At 50.5% G+C, this 14,759-nt stretch overlaps 1 protein-coding gene across 3 annotated transcripts in view; it reads right to left on the bottom strand.

Annotated features, from left to right (window-relative positions):
- The window catches only part of GLT1D1 (glycosyltransferase 1 domain containing 1), a 45,903-nt gene that overhangs the window by 19,920 nt on the left and 11,224 nt on the right, over positions 1 to 14,759 (bottom strand). For all 3 annotated transcript variants that reach the window (XM_059863368.1, XM_059863369.1, XM_059863370.1), the window contains 3 exons: positions 10,986 to 11,037; positions 7,541 to 7,577; positions 5,283 to 5,339 (listed from right to left, as the gene is read on the bottom strand). In XM_059863368.1, the coding sequence (XP_059719351.1) occupies positions 5,283 to 5,339; positions 7,541 to 7,577; positions 10,986 to 11,037 (146 nt within the window). The remainder of the gene's footprint in view (positions 1 to 5,282; positions 5,340 to 7,540; positions 7,578 to 10,985; positions 11,038 to 14,759) is intronic.

The raw sequence follows: 14,759 nt of genomic DNA, 5'->3' as shown, positions 1-14,759 counted from the left end.
TTAGGCTCACTGGTCCATTTCTGGTTCTGTTCAGAAACAAAAGCCAAGCCATGATGAGATGGTGAGGGGAAATAACCTGATTTTCTTTCCTGTCACTCTGAAGCACAGCAGGTCTCTTGAAAAGATTTCATTTATCCACCTCCTGAGCACCTGACAGCACTGACTGCTGTCCTCAAAAAGGAAATCCACAGGTTTATGGCTGAGGTTTCAGCCTTTGAGACAATGATTTCATTCTCTCGAGCACGAAGAGTTAAATTTGTCCAACTGCACACGAATATTTGATAACTCTAAACCTTCCAATTCAAGGCTTTCCTGAAGTTCCTCTCCCTGCACGCTGAAGGAAGCTCTCCAGGAGCTCCTGCAGCCCCTGGCACTGGAGTTTGGGCTCCTCTCCTGCCCAGCTGCAGGGCCCAGGGGCTCAGAGCAGCACTGCCAGCCTGCCCAGAGGGGCTGCAGCTCCTCACAGAGGGGCTTGACACCTGGCCAGCAACCAAAGCTGGGTTAATAAAGAAATAACACATGAGGATTTTCCAGTGTATCCACAGCAAGGAAGAAGACAAGGCTGTCAGCATGGGAACAACTAGAAAGGATCCCTGAGAATTATTGTAAGCCAGACTGGGTGCCTCAGCAGATGTGTACATGTGCCTTGGTAAACTTCTGTAAAACTTTTGCCAGTTCTATTGACATTAATTGCTTTGCACCAATAAATATAACAAGTAATTGTGATGTAGTTAATGACTTAAGATCACGCTTTGTTAAGAGTATATAAACTGGAGAACACGCAGAATAAAAAAACCTTTTTCTTCTAGGACCTTGATCATGCGTGTGTGTGTCACCTCCAGCCTAACAGTGACACCTCCTCCAGGCTCAGCTGGCTCTGGGTGCAGCCCAATATCCACTCCCAGCCTGCCCATGGGTGCTGCAGCCCCTCCATCCTCAGCTGGCCCTGGGTGCAGCCCAATATCCACCTCCAGCCTGCCCATGGGTGCTGCAGCCCCTCCAGGCTCAGCTGGCCCTGGGTGCAGCCCAATATCCACTCCCAGCCTGCCCATGGGTGCTGCAGCCCCTCCAGGCTCAGCTGGCCCTGGGTGCAGCCCAATATCCACTCCCAGCCTGCCCATGGGTGCTGCAGCCCCTCCATCCTCAGCTGGCCCTGGGTGCAGCCCAATATCCACCTCCAGCCTGCCCATGGGTGCTGCAGCCCCTCCAGGCTCAGCTGGCCCTGGGTGCAGCCCAATATCCACTCCCAGCCTGCCCATGGGTGCTGCAGCCCCTCCAGGCTCAGCTGGCCCTGGGTGCAGCCCAAGAGCCACTCCCAGCCTGCCCATGGGTGCTGCAGCCCCTCCAGGCTCAGCTGGCCCTGGGTGCAGCCCAATATCCACTCCCAGCCTGCCCATGGGTGCTGCAGCCCCTCCAGGCTCAGCTGGCCCTGGGTGCAGCCCAAGAGCCACTCCCAGCCTGCCCATGGGTGCTGCAGCCCCTCCAGGCTCAGCTGGCCCTGGGTGCAGCCCAATATCCACTCCCAGCCTGCCCATGGGTGCTGCAGCCCCTCCAGGCTCAGCTGGCCCTGGGTGCAGCCCAAGAGCCACTCCCAGCCTGCCCATGGGTGCTGCAGCCCCTCCAGGCTCAGCTGGCCCTGGGTGCAGCCCAAGAGCCACCTCCAGCCTGCCCATGGGTGCTGCAGCTCCCTCCAGGCTCAGCTGGCCCTGGGTGCAGCCCAATATCCACCTCCAGCCTGCCCATGGGTGCTGCAGCCCCTCCAGGCTCAGCTGGCCCTGGGTGCAGCCCAATATCCACCTCCAGCCTGCCCAGAAGTGCTAAACCCCCTCCAGGCTCAGCTGGCCCTGGGTGCAGCCCAAGAGCCACCTCCAGCCTGCCCAGAGGTGCTGCAGCCCCTCCAGGCTCAGCTGGCCCTGGGTGCAGCACCAGGAGCCCCCCATTCCTCCTTTCAGCACTCTCAGACAGACTAGCCAGAGCCCCCCATGTATTCTGTGCCATGTCACTCCCCACAGCAGTTTGTCCCCTCCAAGGTGAGGGCAGTGGGGCAGTAACTTCATCCCAAGTGCTCACGCTGCCCCTCACAGCCAGCAGTGAGCCCTGCTGGGGCTGCTGATGTCCTGGTGAAGACAGAGAAGTTAAATGAATCTGGAAACTTCCAGGGACAGGCCACTAATGCAGAAAAATTAGACTGCAAAATTCTCAATCAATTCTTCTCTCCCCTGTTTCTCATTGCTTCTAACAGATCAGACAACAGAAAAGCTCTGCACTTTCAGATCACTCTGGGAACTCAGTTTATTGCTGCTATCATACAGTTTTTACTACACTCAGCTGGATAAGTGCACAAACTTTTACTGTTCAGTTTTTCTTGTGTGGGTCTCTCTTTCCAGCACAGCTTCAGGAAAATCTAATGCCTCTGTAAAACCCTGCCTGAGTCATGACAGGTTATGTAAACTTCTCAAGCTCAGAGAACAGCCCTGCCACCAAGCAGAAATTACAGAAGAGTTGAGAAATCAAACTAGAAAAGCATATAAATAAAACATATTGCATGTTTTATTTGCTGCTGCAATAGGCATGAGATGACCCCACGGTTCCACCATGGGAGCAGCTTTAAGCCCTGGCTGTTGGCTAAACAAAGATTTCTCAGTCTCTTGGAGCAGGCTCTGTTGGTTATCTGCATCCTCCCATCAGCTGATGTTTGCTGGGGTCGCTGCCTCACTGCACTGCCATCAAAAGCAGCTTCTCACCCTGCCCTGATGGCTTCAGGCCTGTCTGATCAGAAGCTGCTCTGCCCCAGCCTTGGGCTGTTGGAGAAGATCAGTCTCAGGCTTGCCCTTTCCCTAAACTGCCTTGTCATTTCTGTCAGTCTGTCTCCAGCACGAGGCTGAGCTTCCCCTGACTCTCCCACGTCTATAGATAGGGCTTCTAGAACTGCCAAACCCAAACAGATTGTGCTGCATGTAGAGCCCTGCAATGCAAGGTCAGAGAAAACAGCCTGACCCCCTGGCCTGGTCTCCAGGATGACACAGGCAGCAAAACCCCCTGAAGCAGCCTGAGCTCCCAAAACAGAGGCTGGAGGTGCTGTGCCCCTGGAGGCTGCAGTCTGCTCTGGCTGCTGCTGCTCACAGTCCCAGCCACACAAACCAACCGTGGAGCTGTTAGCCACAATGCAAATGAACTCTAAAATCCCTTTTTTCTGTAGATTTAGCCAGTGAATGCTGACTAGCCAGCCCCTGGAGATCCTGCAGCTGGGAGAGAGCAGTAACCCCACACCATCACCTCTGCAGCCCCCAGGGCTGAGACTGTGAAAGAACAGTAATGCCATGAGATTTGTGCTGAGATTGCACTGCCCCCATAACAACAGCAGCAGCAAAACCCCTTCAGAGCCCTGTGACAGGCAGCTGCTCTTCCCACTGGCACCCAAAATGCAGTGCACACAAAGCTGGCACTCCTCAGAGTTTGGTTTAGCACCACCCAAACCTGGGGGCTGCACTGCTCCCACCATGAAGTGCCTTTGGTGCATTCTGCCCCTCAGTGCTATCACTGAATCCCTTCTGAAGCCCCCACACTGATGCACAGAGGCTGTTTAGGTACTGGTGTTGTATTTAAAGAGAGCACACGTTCCCTCTGACTGCCAAAAACATCAGTCCAAAGAGTATTCACAGGAGTCTGTCCTGTGGAGGGAAGTCTGGGGGCATCCTGAAGAGCCTGTTTCATGAGAGAGAACAGCCTGGCACCCTGAACAGCCAGGGTGCTCCACAGAGAGGCCTCAGCTGAATTAAACCTGCACTGCAGGCTGTGAGCTGGGCTCTGCATTCTGTCCTGGGAACCCTGAGTGGGGCAGATGCCCAAGGGCTCTGCTAAAGGCACAGGCAAGGGCTACCTGCAGAAATGTTTCTCCCCAAAAAATCATCAAGCACCTTCAGACATGGAATAGAGCTTCATGAAAAAAGTGTTAAAAAAAAATAAAATTAAAGAGATCACAAATGCCAAGTGCTGAAGGAGACTGGTCAGCTTCATCTGCATTAAAGCTCAGGGTGTTTTCAAGAGCACATTGTGCAAGCCCACACTGCCAAAATCACATCCTCCTGAGCAAAACTGCCTCCTGGTGTTGAGGGCTCTGTTCTGATTGCTCCAGGTTTAGTGGAATTTTAAACACTTTGGAACTGCAAATGCCCAGAAAAAAGCAATTCACTGAGAACTCCTAATTAGTCCCTGGAAAGCAGAAAGGTGCAGCCAAAAAGGCTGAGCCCGTGTGCAGTATTAGAAGAAGTGGAAATGGAGGGCTGCCACCAGAGATGGACACAGACACCAGGCAGAGGAGATAAATGAGATGAAACAGTCATAAAAACAATGCTGAATAATCTGATGCCAGTTTTCAAGTTATTATTTAATAAGGCACAGATGTTAGAGTCACATTTTAGTTTGCTTTTCACATACATTATGAATTATTTTGCACTATTGCATTAGCACACATTAGGCAAAAAAGCACCTCTAATACTTTAGAAATCCACAGTCGGGGGAGCTTCCCCCTCCTCAAGCTGCTGACTGCTCATTTAATCCCAGAACAGTGGGACAAGAGATCAGATCAACACCAGGGCTGTGCCAGCAGGTGACAGATCATTTCACTGCAGACAATTATCAATCTTGGTGGCCCCGTGCTCGTGGGCTGTGACTGAGAACAGAAGAACCCTGCAGTGCTCAGTGCCACCCTGCCCCTGGCTCTGGGTGAGGGCTCACATCTCCTGGTGGGATAAACCACGGGTGAGGATTCCCTGGCAGAGAGGGAGCAGAGATCAGGCTGGTGGGTGGGAAACTGGAAGGATCCACCAGGCTGAAATGGCCATAAATCACCCTCTGGGGAAGGATGGGGTGGTTAAAGATTGCCACGGCCAGGTGACACTGGAATTGGGTCACTGCCTCACCTGGGGCTGCTCAGGTGAGAGCAGAGCAGAGAGAGCTGCAGCCCAGACAACCAAACACCAGCACTGATTTCCCCTCTGCACTGCTGCAGGCTGGGACACAGCAAAGCTCAGGAGCTGCTCCTGTGCTCCCCACGAACCTTCAGGGCCACTGGCCCACCCTGGGAGCTCTCCTGGTCAGCCCAGCCCTGCCCAGGGCACAAAGCCAGAGGCACTCTGGATGGCCCAGACTCATCTGCTGGATATTCTGCCATTTCCCTATAATTAAGGCACTTTGTTACAGGATTAGTTAAACTGATTCTAAGTTTCTTTCACCCCTGACACCTATTAGGAATAAACAAAGGGAAAAAAAATGAGTTTTACCTGCATTTTGTAGAAATGTGTACCAGTCAAATGTTTCACTGGGTGTAGTCTTAATTCCTGTGTAAAAAAAGAGACTCTCATGTTAAATGTCCCCTGGCTGGCTGAGCTGTGGCTCCTGAAGGCTTCTGGAAAAAGCAATTATACACAAATTAAATCTTAATCTGTCCTGAATATTTATGTATTTGTTTTTCCTTATGTTAAAGATTAATTATTTCAATGAATAAACTATTTTATTAATTTCTTTAATCACTTATTTAACTATTACCTCTCAAGAGACTTAGATATAAACTAAACATGGGCTAAAGAGACCCCACAGTGAGTTATTTCAACAGCACGGCCTGGAAAAGGATGGAACTTTGTTTGAAAGTGAAATACACAAAATGGAATCAGTTTTGGAATGCACAGAGAGAGATTTTTAATTAAATACATGAGGAAATGAAGCCACCACACCTAGAACACTGAGCTGTGTTCCCTGGGCTGTCAGTGAGGTACTTGGCTCTCACTGGGCTGGGAACTCACCCTGGAGCATCTGAAGGAATTTGGGGCTCCAGGAAAGAAGGAGCCACCCCCAAACCTTCTGCAGCCTCTGGGGAAACCTCAGAGCAGCCTCAGTGTCAGAACCTGTCAGATTCCTGCTGGAAGGCAGCTGGGAAAGCGTCCACAAAGCACCCAGCAGGGGGAAACTGAGGCACAGAGACTGAAATCCTGCCTCAGTTAGTGGCAGAGGCAAAAAGCCCAGCTCAGGGAGCAGCCCAGCTCAGCCCAGCTCAGCCCAGCTCAGCCCAGCCCAGCCCAGCTCAGCTCAGGGAGCAGCCCAGCCCAGCCCAGCTCAGCCCAGCCCAGCCCAGCCCAGCCCAGCCCAGCTCAGCTCAGCCCAGCCCAGCCCAGCTCAGCCCAGCTCAGCCCAGCCCAGGGAGCAGCCCAGCCCAGCCCAGCCCAGCCCAGCCCAGCTCAGCTCAGCTCAGCTCAGCCCAGCTCAGCCCAGCCCAGCCCAGCTCAGCTCAGCCCAGCCCAGCTCAGCCCAGCTCAGCTCAGCCCAGCCCAGCCCAGCCAGCAGCCCAGCCCAGCTCAGCTCAGCCCAGCCCAGCCCAGCCCAGCCCAGCTCAGCCCAGCTCAGCCCAGCCCAGCCCAGCTCAGCCCAGCCCAGCTCAGCCCAGCTCAGCCCAGCCCAGCTCAGCCCAGCCCAGCTCAGCTCAGCCCAGCCCAGCTCAGCTCAGCCCAGCCCAGCCCAGCTCAGCCCAGCCCAGCCCAGCCCAGCTCAGCCCAGCCCAGCCCAGCTCATCCCAGCTCATCCCAGCTCAGCCCAGCTCAGCCCAGCCCAGCTCAGCTCAGCCCAGCCCAGCCCAGCTCAGCCCAGCTCATCCCAGCTCATCCCAGCTCAGCCCAGCTCAGCCCAGCTCAGCCCAGCCCAGCTCAGCCCAGCTCAGCCCAGCTCAGCTCAGCCCAGCCCAGCCCAGCTCAGCCCAGCCCAGCTCAGCCCAGCCCAGCCCAGCCCAGCTCAGCCCAGCCCAGCTCAGCCCAGCCCAGCCCAGCTCAGCCCAGATCAGCCCAGCCCAGCCCAGCCCAGCTCAGCCCAGCCCAGCCCAGCCCAGCCCAGCTCAGCCCAGCCCAGCCCAGCCCAGCTCAGCCCAGCTCAGCCCAGCCCAGCCCAGCTCAGCCCAGCCCAGCTCAGCCCAGCCCAGCCCAGCTCAGCCCAGCTCAGCTCAGCCCAGCCCAGCCCAGCCCAGCCCAGCTCAGCTCAGCCCAGCTCAGCCCAGCCCAGCCCAGCTCAGCCCAGCCCAGCTCAGCCCAGCTCAGCCCAGCCCAGCCCAGCTCAGCTCAGCCCAGCCCAGCCCAGCCCAGCCCAGCCCAGCCCAGCTCAGCCCAGCCCAGCCCAGCCCAGCTCAGCTCAGCTCAGCCCAGCCCAGCCCAGCTCAGCCCAGCCCAGCCCAGCCCAGCCCAGCCCAGCTCAGCCCAGCCCAGCTCAGCCCAGCCCAGCCCAGCCCAGCCCAGCCCAGCTCAGCTCAGCCCAGCCCAGCCCAGCCCAGCTCAGCTCAGCTCAGCCCATCTCAGCCCAGCCCAGCTCAGCCCAGCCCAGCCCAGCCCAGCCCAGCCCAGCTCAGCCCAGCTCAGCCCAGCTCAGCCCAGCTCAGCCCAGCCCAGCCCAGTTCAGCCCAGTTCAGCCCAGTTCAGCCCAGCTCAGCCCCACAGAGCAGCAGGCAGCAGCCACAGGAACCACAGACATGGAAAAAACTTCATCAGGATCTCAAAGCTCTCACCTTGACTTTGGACATAAATCTTCTTCCTAGCATCTGGCTTTGGAGAGAAGGAGAAGAAAAAAACTTTCAGGGTTCAACATAAAAATATCTGTTCAGTCTTCAAAAAAACCCAAAACCCACAATAAAGAGCAAGAAAACACATGGGAGTGGGATTTCCTTTTGACTGCTGTATTAGATACAGTTAGTCACTCCAAAAGCCAACAAGGTAATTTATATTTACCACTGTAATTTATATTTACCATTATAATTTATATTTACCACTGCAATTTATATTTACCACTGCAAATTTATATTTACCACTGCAAATTTATATTTACCATTATAATTTATATTTACCACTGCAATTCATATTTACCACTGCAATTTATATTCACCACTGCAAATTTATATTTACCACTGTAATTTACATTTACCACTGCAAATTTACATTTACCACTGTAATTTACATTTACCACTGCAATTTATATTTACCATTGTAATTTATATCTACCACTGCAAATTTATATTTACCACTGCAATTTATATTTACCACTGCAAATTTATATTTACCACTGCAATTTATATTTACCATGTCCATTTATGGTATCAATGAATCAATTTTGCAATAAACACAATTCCCAAGTTAGTGCAAATATCTTTTTTAGTTTGTCTCTGTGGCCTTTCTTTGGGTCATTATCCCATTTTCCTGGAATCAAACAAATTCCAACTGGCTAGCTGAAAATCAGCTTAGCCCCCAAAAAGCTGTTGGTCTGGGAAGGCCAGTTTTGAAAACCCAGGTTATATTTATCCATAATACAATTTATAAACACATCAGTTTCAGAAACTGCTCAGATATAAAGACTTGCCTAGACTGGAAAACTGGTGCCTGGCAGTTACTGCAGAACATCCACAAATAAAAATTATGAAATAAATTACCCTAAAATAGCTGTAGTAAAAGAGGTAATTACTACACTTCCAAAATCACTCCTGAAGCGCTGTTATTTAATTTAGGTGATTAAAGAAGCAATTTCCTATTTCAATATCTTTCTATAACTCCAACTGTGGATTTGTGGAATAATTTTTTTTAATGAAGAGAAAATCAACTCAGAAACAAACTTCAATTCTTGAACCAGTCAGCTCAGGAAATGGGAAGCCACAGAAGTGATTTTTTTTTTTTTTTTAATTGCAGAGATTTTGGGTTTCCCTGTCTTTCCTTTGTGGCTGCCCCTCAGTCCAGGCACTGCAGGTACTAAAAATGAACTGGGAAAAGGAACTGGAAGAAAAGAGGTCACTAAAAAAGTCATCTCCAGGCATCTCACAGATGGGGAGGAGGTGGTTTCTGAGAATCTGGGTGAGCAGTGTCACCAGAATCACACAAAAAAGCAGCAAATCCACATGGGAGTGAAGTGGGGGAGAGAGAAACAGCTCTGTGCTCCAGTGGGAGCCTGGGGATATTCCATGGACTTCACCTTCCTTGAGCTTTTGTGTTCCAAGGATTTAAAAATAATAAAAATAGCTTAACACATCATCACGCCATTTTATTACTTAACAGTGGACCTTCTCTGACTAACACTTGGGATTACCCAGCATGATCAAATGATCAAATGATCAAATGATCAAATGATCAAATGAGAAAAACCCCCTGCAAGCAGTGGGACAGCACTGCCAACCCCAGAACTGAACTCTGCAAAAAAGGGAGCAAAACAGAGAAAAACAGGAGAGAGGGGGTGGGAAAAGCAGGGGGGCAGCAGCCCCAGCCCTGCTGGCTCAGACAGCCTGGAAACACCGAGTTTCAGAGAGAATTTCAGGTTCAGCATCTTTGTTCATGCCCTCAGGGGAGCAGAAGCAGCCCTGGAGGGCCCGAGGGCGCTGGGACAGGGCTCAGGGGTGTACTCACACTTTGGAGATCAACTTCCTCCCGTGCTCTTATCTCAAATGGGCTTGAGGAGAATGGGAAATGAAATAGATTATTGCTAACAAAAGTGGCTTAGGTGATTCTTCTGCACCAGTTCTATGCTCCTGAAACCAAAGGCTGGCCTGAGCACGGGATCTGCTGCAGCTTTGACTCCCCTGGAGTGCAGATTATCACAAGGGCTGGATTATCACAATCGAGGGTGATTTATGCAGTGAAAAGGAAGAGGACTGGCTGGAAGAGAGCCTTTGAGCACAGCCCAGCTGCTCCCGGGTTTGTGATGAACATCCTTAGGGGACTCCCAGCTGATGAAGCCCCCAGGGGAGGAGCAGGGCAGTTCAGAGCAGAGAGCTCCTTGTAAAACCCCCAGTATCCCAGGAGCTGTGGGGGCAGGAGGTGCTCCTGCTCCTCCCTGCCTGCAAGAAGCAAATCTGTGCCAGGTGCTCCCTCCCAGAGACCCAGCAGAGCAGGAGCCCAAACCCTCAGCGTTTAAGGACAGGCCAGCAGGTGGATTTCAGCTCAGGCTGGGACAGATCTGCCTCCAGCTCCCTGCCTGCACAGACCCCAGACCCTGCATCAGTCCCTCAGGCCCCCAGTACTAAAGTGTTTGGGTAAAATCAAAGCCTGGTACCTAAAAGCATTTGAGGTGGTGATTCTGAAACTATTTCAAAGCTCAGCTTGGTTTCTTCTCCTTACACTCTGTTACTTTTGTCCTTTTCTTGCTTAATATCTCTGACAGAAGCTGTGCCCTTTCCCTTTTACCCATCAAGAAGTTCATCGTAGTAACTATTAAAACCAATTTACATTTGTAAAACAAAATACCAGATCCCATGTCTGCTCAGGGATCCCTTTAACGGAAATAGATTTTAAAAATCAGTTAATGCTGGAATAAGGTATTGCACATCCTCCACTCTCAGTGATTATTTTTGAGGCAAGAGTGCACTAGTGGTTACCCTGGGATGGAAACTGGATCTGAAGAGGTGCCAAGCACTTTGTTTGCACTTCTTGCATTAATTGCTCAGCTGGTGTTTCCCGGGGGAGGTGAGGGGAGCCAACACCTCAGTGCAGGAGGGAGCTCCTGCCTCGCTGGTTCCATCCCAAATGGCTCCTGCTCACCCCAGCAAATCTCATTTACCTCTGCAGCTCACCTTAAGGATTCATTCTATTTCCAGAGCTGACCAGACAAGTATTTCCAAATTATACCTCCAAATTCTTTATTGCAGCTCATGCTGTCTGGAGGAATTTTGTCAACGTAAAGTTTAGTAAATGATGCCAAAAGAAGCAATTTGGCATCGGGAGAGACTCGGTAACAACAATTGATTTGTTTTAAATGTTACAGAGAAACACTCCCTGAACTGCTCCACGCCCTCTTCTAACACTAAAGAGCTTTTAATGCCAGATCCCTCTGACTGTAATCCTGAAATGCTTTTTCTGGGAGGACAGGCAGGGCTGGGAACAGTGCAGATTCCTGCAATGCTCTGGCACTGCTTAGGGCACATTTCAGGAGCATGCATCTCTGCTAATGCAGGAAGCACTGCCACCACACACACATACCCACTCTGCTGCTGCCAGCTCCTTCATTTCCACCGTGAAAGCCACTGCAAACCTGGTGAAGGGACAAAAATAGTTGGGATCATCTGCTTAGAGTGTTCAAACATAAAAAGCACTTCAGAAAAAAACCGTGGTAAGAACTAAGATCAGAGGCTTACGAAGCTGATCCCAGCTGAAAGACAAAAGCAGGCTTTCCACTGGCTCCAGCAGAAAACCCTGGTTCAACCAGAGCAGCTCCTCAGCCTTTCCAGCCCAGAGCTGCTGGGAAGGTGAAGTGAGGATTCCTCAAGGAGAAAACCCCAAATAAGGGGAAAGCTGCCAGATTACCCAGAAAATGCACAGCTGCATTATCCAGATAATGCACAGCTGCATTACCCAGATAATGCACAGCTGCATTACCCAGATAATGCACAGCTGCCAGATTACCCAGATAATGCACAGCTGCATGACCCCAATAATGCATCAGCTGCCAGTTTACCCAGATAATGCACAGCTGCCAGATTACCCCAATAATGCACAGCTGCCAGATTACCCCAATAATGCACAGCTGCCAGATTACCCAGATAATGAATCAACTGCCAGTTTACCCAGATAATGCACAGCTGCTGCATTACCCAGATAATGCACAGCTGCTACATTACCTTGATAATGCACAGCTGCCAGATTACCCAATAATGCACAGCTGCATTACCCCGATAATGCACAGCTGCCAGATTACCCAATAATGCACAGCTGCATTACCCCGATAATGCACAGCTGCCAGATTACCCAATAATGCACAGCTGCCAGATTACCCCAATAATGCACAGCTGCATTACCCCGATAATGCACAGCTGCATTGGCCAGATAATGCACCGCTGCATTACCCCGATAATGCACAGCTGCAGCAGGAGCTGGCTCTGCTGCTCCTGCCCCCCTGCAGGAGCCCTTCCACAGCCGGAGCAGGGGTGAGCAGGAGCTGCCCCTCTGCCACCCTGTGCTCTGCCACCTCAAATGAAGATTTCAAACCCTCCCCCAGGGCTCTCACCCTGCTGTGAGTGACAGCCCCGGGGATGAGTGCAGGGCTGTCCCTGTCACAGCCCTGCAGTGGCAGCAGAGCCCCCAGGGCAGCCCTGAAGGGACAATTCTCATCCTGGCTGTCCCATCAGAGCCAGCAAAAGGCAGGTTCCTACACACACCTGGTAACCCAGCTCTCCTGAAAACACACCTGCTAACCCAGCTCTGGAAACACACCTGCTAACCCAGCTCTCCTGAAAACACACCTGCTAACCCAGCTCTCCTGGAAACACACCTGCTAACCCAGCTCTCCTGAAAACACACCTGCTAACCAAGTTCTGGAAACACACCTGCTAACCCAGCTCTGGAAACACACCTGCTAACCCAGCTCTGGAAACACACCTGGTAACCCAGCTCTGGAAACACACCTGGTAACCCAGCTCTGGAAACACACCTGCTAACCAAGTTCTGAAAACACACCTGGTAACCCAGTTCTCCTGAAAACACACCTGGTAACCCAGTTCTCCTGAAAACACACCTGGTAACCCAGTTCTCCTGGAAACACACCTGCTAACCCAGCTCTGGAAACACACCTGCTAACCCAGCTCTCCTGAAAACACACCTGCTAACCCAGTTCTCCTGGAAGCACACCTGGTAACCAAGTTCTGATAACACACCTGCTAACCCAGCTCTCCTGAAAACACACCTGGTAACCCAGCTCTGGAAACACACCTGCTAACCCAGCTCTCCTGAAAACACACCTGCTAACCCAGTTCTCCTGGAAACACACCTGCTAACCAAGTTCTGAAAACACACCTGGTAACCCAGCTCTCCTGAGGGGAGCTTGGTGTGACAGCCAGAAGCTGTGGGAGGTGTTTTCATGCAGGGCCAGTGAAGAACCCCTGGGCAGGGGAGATCTCAAGGACAGGCAGGATTTTGCTGAGATGTGGCACTGGAGCACAAACACAGGATTTGGGTGCTCCTAACTGGAACTTCAGCGTCCACTGGAGCCACAAATGGGGACGGTTCTGGAGACCCTGAGTCCTGTGGAAAACAATGGATGGCTCCTTCACACGAGACAAGCTACACTCCTGCTCAGCAAAACACCTTTGTTAATTCCTTGTAGAGATATTGAACGTAAAAGAGAGCTCCTCACCCATTGCACTGATGGCTCAGTGCTTCTTTTCATGTAATCTCTGAACTGTTTCTGTCTGACACCTTAAAGGTTTGAATAAAGCACCACGGCCACAACCAGAGCTCCTCCACTGGAGATGGTGTGTCATAATCAAATTATGCCATAACCACCACGACCATTGATCAGAATTCCCATAAATGCTGAATTGGAACTCCTACTTTTGCTTGTTGGAACAAACCTTATTGCCCTGTATTTGTTCTGCAGGATCTGCTTTATGGCCCTCCAGTGAATTTCACACACACAGCCTGACAGCTCTGAGCTTATTAAAATGCTTGCTTTGTCAAGTTGCACTTGCTCCCTTCCCAGATTATGCAATTATCCTTTCAATACATCACATTAACAAGCATAAAAAGATGTCACTTCTAAGTCTACAAAATACTGTTCAATAGGAAAAAAAACCCACCCCAGAGGGGTACAAGCACCATTCAGAGGGATTTGATTAAAAATGGAACCCTCACAAGGCCAGACAGTGCTCAATAGTTTGTTTTATGGAATGTGGTGGGATATTGTACTGGACAAGTAATCTACAATTCATGATGCTTTCTGCTTAGAGCCCTGCAATCAATAAAGAAAAAAAATCAATGTTTCTTTTAATAACTGGGCAATGAATAACAGCAGTGATGCTACTGGAGAAGAGGTACCTTCAGAATAACTTCTAGAAAACTGAGATGCTTTTCCTGTAGCAGAGAAAAGATTGTAAACTGCACAGGGATGTCATAATACATTCTGAAATATCATGGATAATTCAAGCTATTAAGGCATACTTCAGGTTCCCAACTCAATACCATTAAGAAACATTCAGCAAAGCAGATTTTGTATTAGCTGTGTTTGTGACAGATGATATTTCACACAGAGATGGATCAGATGGACACACTCAGAGATTGTTTTTATGTATTTCTCATTGTGCACAGTGCTGAAATCCATCTGACACATTAGATATCTTTTTCCTTTCCTTCAGACCTGTTTAAAGAACAATTCTGACTATTTGATAACAAAAGTAAACAAGTACATAAATTTTTCCTGAGTGGAACCTGAAGTTGCTTTCAGCTCTGAGCCTCACTGAGACACAAGAACATGCCCTAATGATTTTTCAATGAGTGTGATTAAGTGCTGCCTTTAAAATCTGTTTACTTGCCACATTTTATAGGGGATTACAGCCAGAGCAGCACATCCCTGCCAGTGTTAAGTGAGCCAATAATAGCTGGGAAATGGAGAGGCAGCAGCAAGGACAGACCAGGAGCAGATCCTGCCTGACCCCAAATCCATCCTGCTCTGGGTTTGCAACACAAAGAGGTTTCCTCCCCCACCAGGGCCATGAGCAAACACTGCTGAAGTCAACAAACCTTTGGATCAGTCAGGAGAAAACTTCTTTTCTGGGGATGTTGAAACCATGAAAACACCTTGTCACTTCCCCTAAAAGCTGAGAGAATTTGCTCAAAGACTTTTCCAGTCCCTGCTTCTTGGCTCATGGGCCCAGGGAAAGGATCACGTTAGCAGGAGAAAAAATAAAATTTTAAAAAGTTCTGCTTGAACCTGAGGGACCCACTTTTCACCCAGGCATTCTGCCAACAAGCTGTGTGTGAGGA

This window comes from Haemorhous mexicanus, chromosome 19 (genome assembly GCF_027477595.1).
Source record: "Haemorhous mexicanus isolate bHaeMex1 chromosome 19, bHaeMex1.pri, whole genome shotgun sequence".
NCBI classification, from domain to species: domain Eukaryota; kingdom Metazoa; phylum Chordata; class Aves; order Passeriformes; family Fringillidae; genus Haemorhous; species Haemorhous mexicanus.
This window is presented reverse-complemented; position numbering and strand designations above follow the sequence as displayed.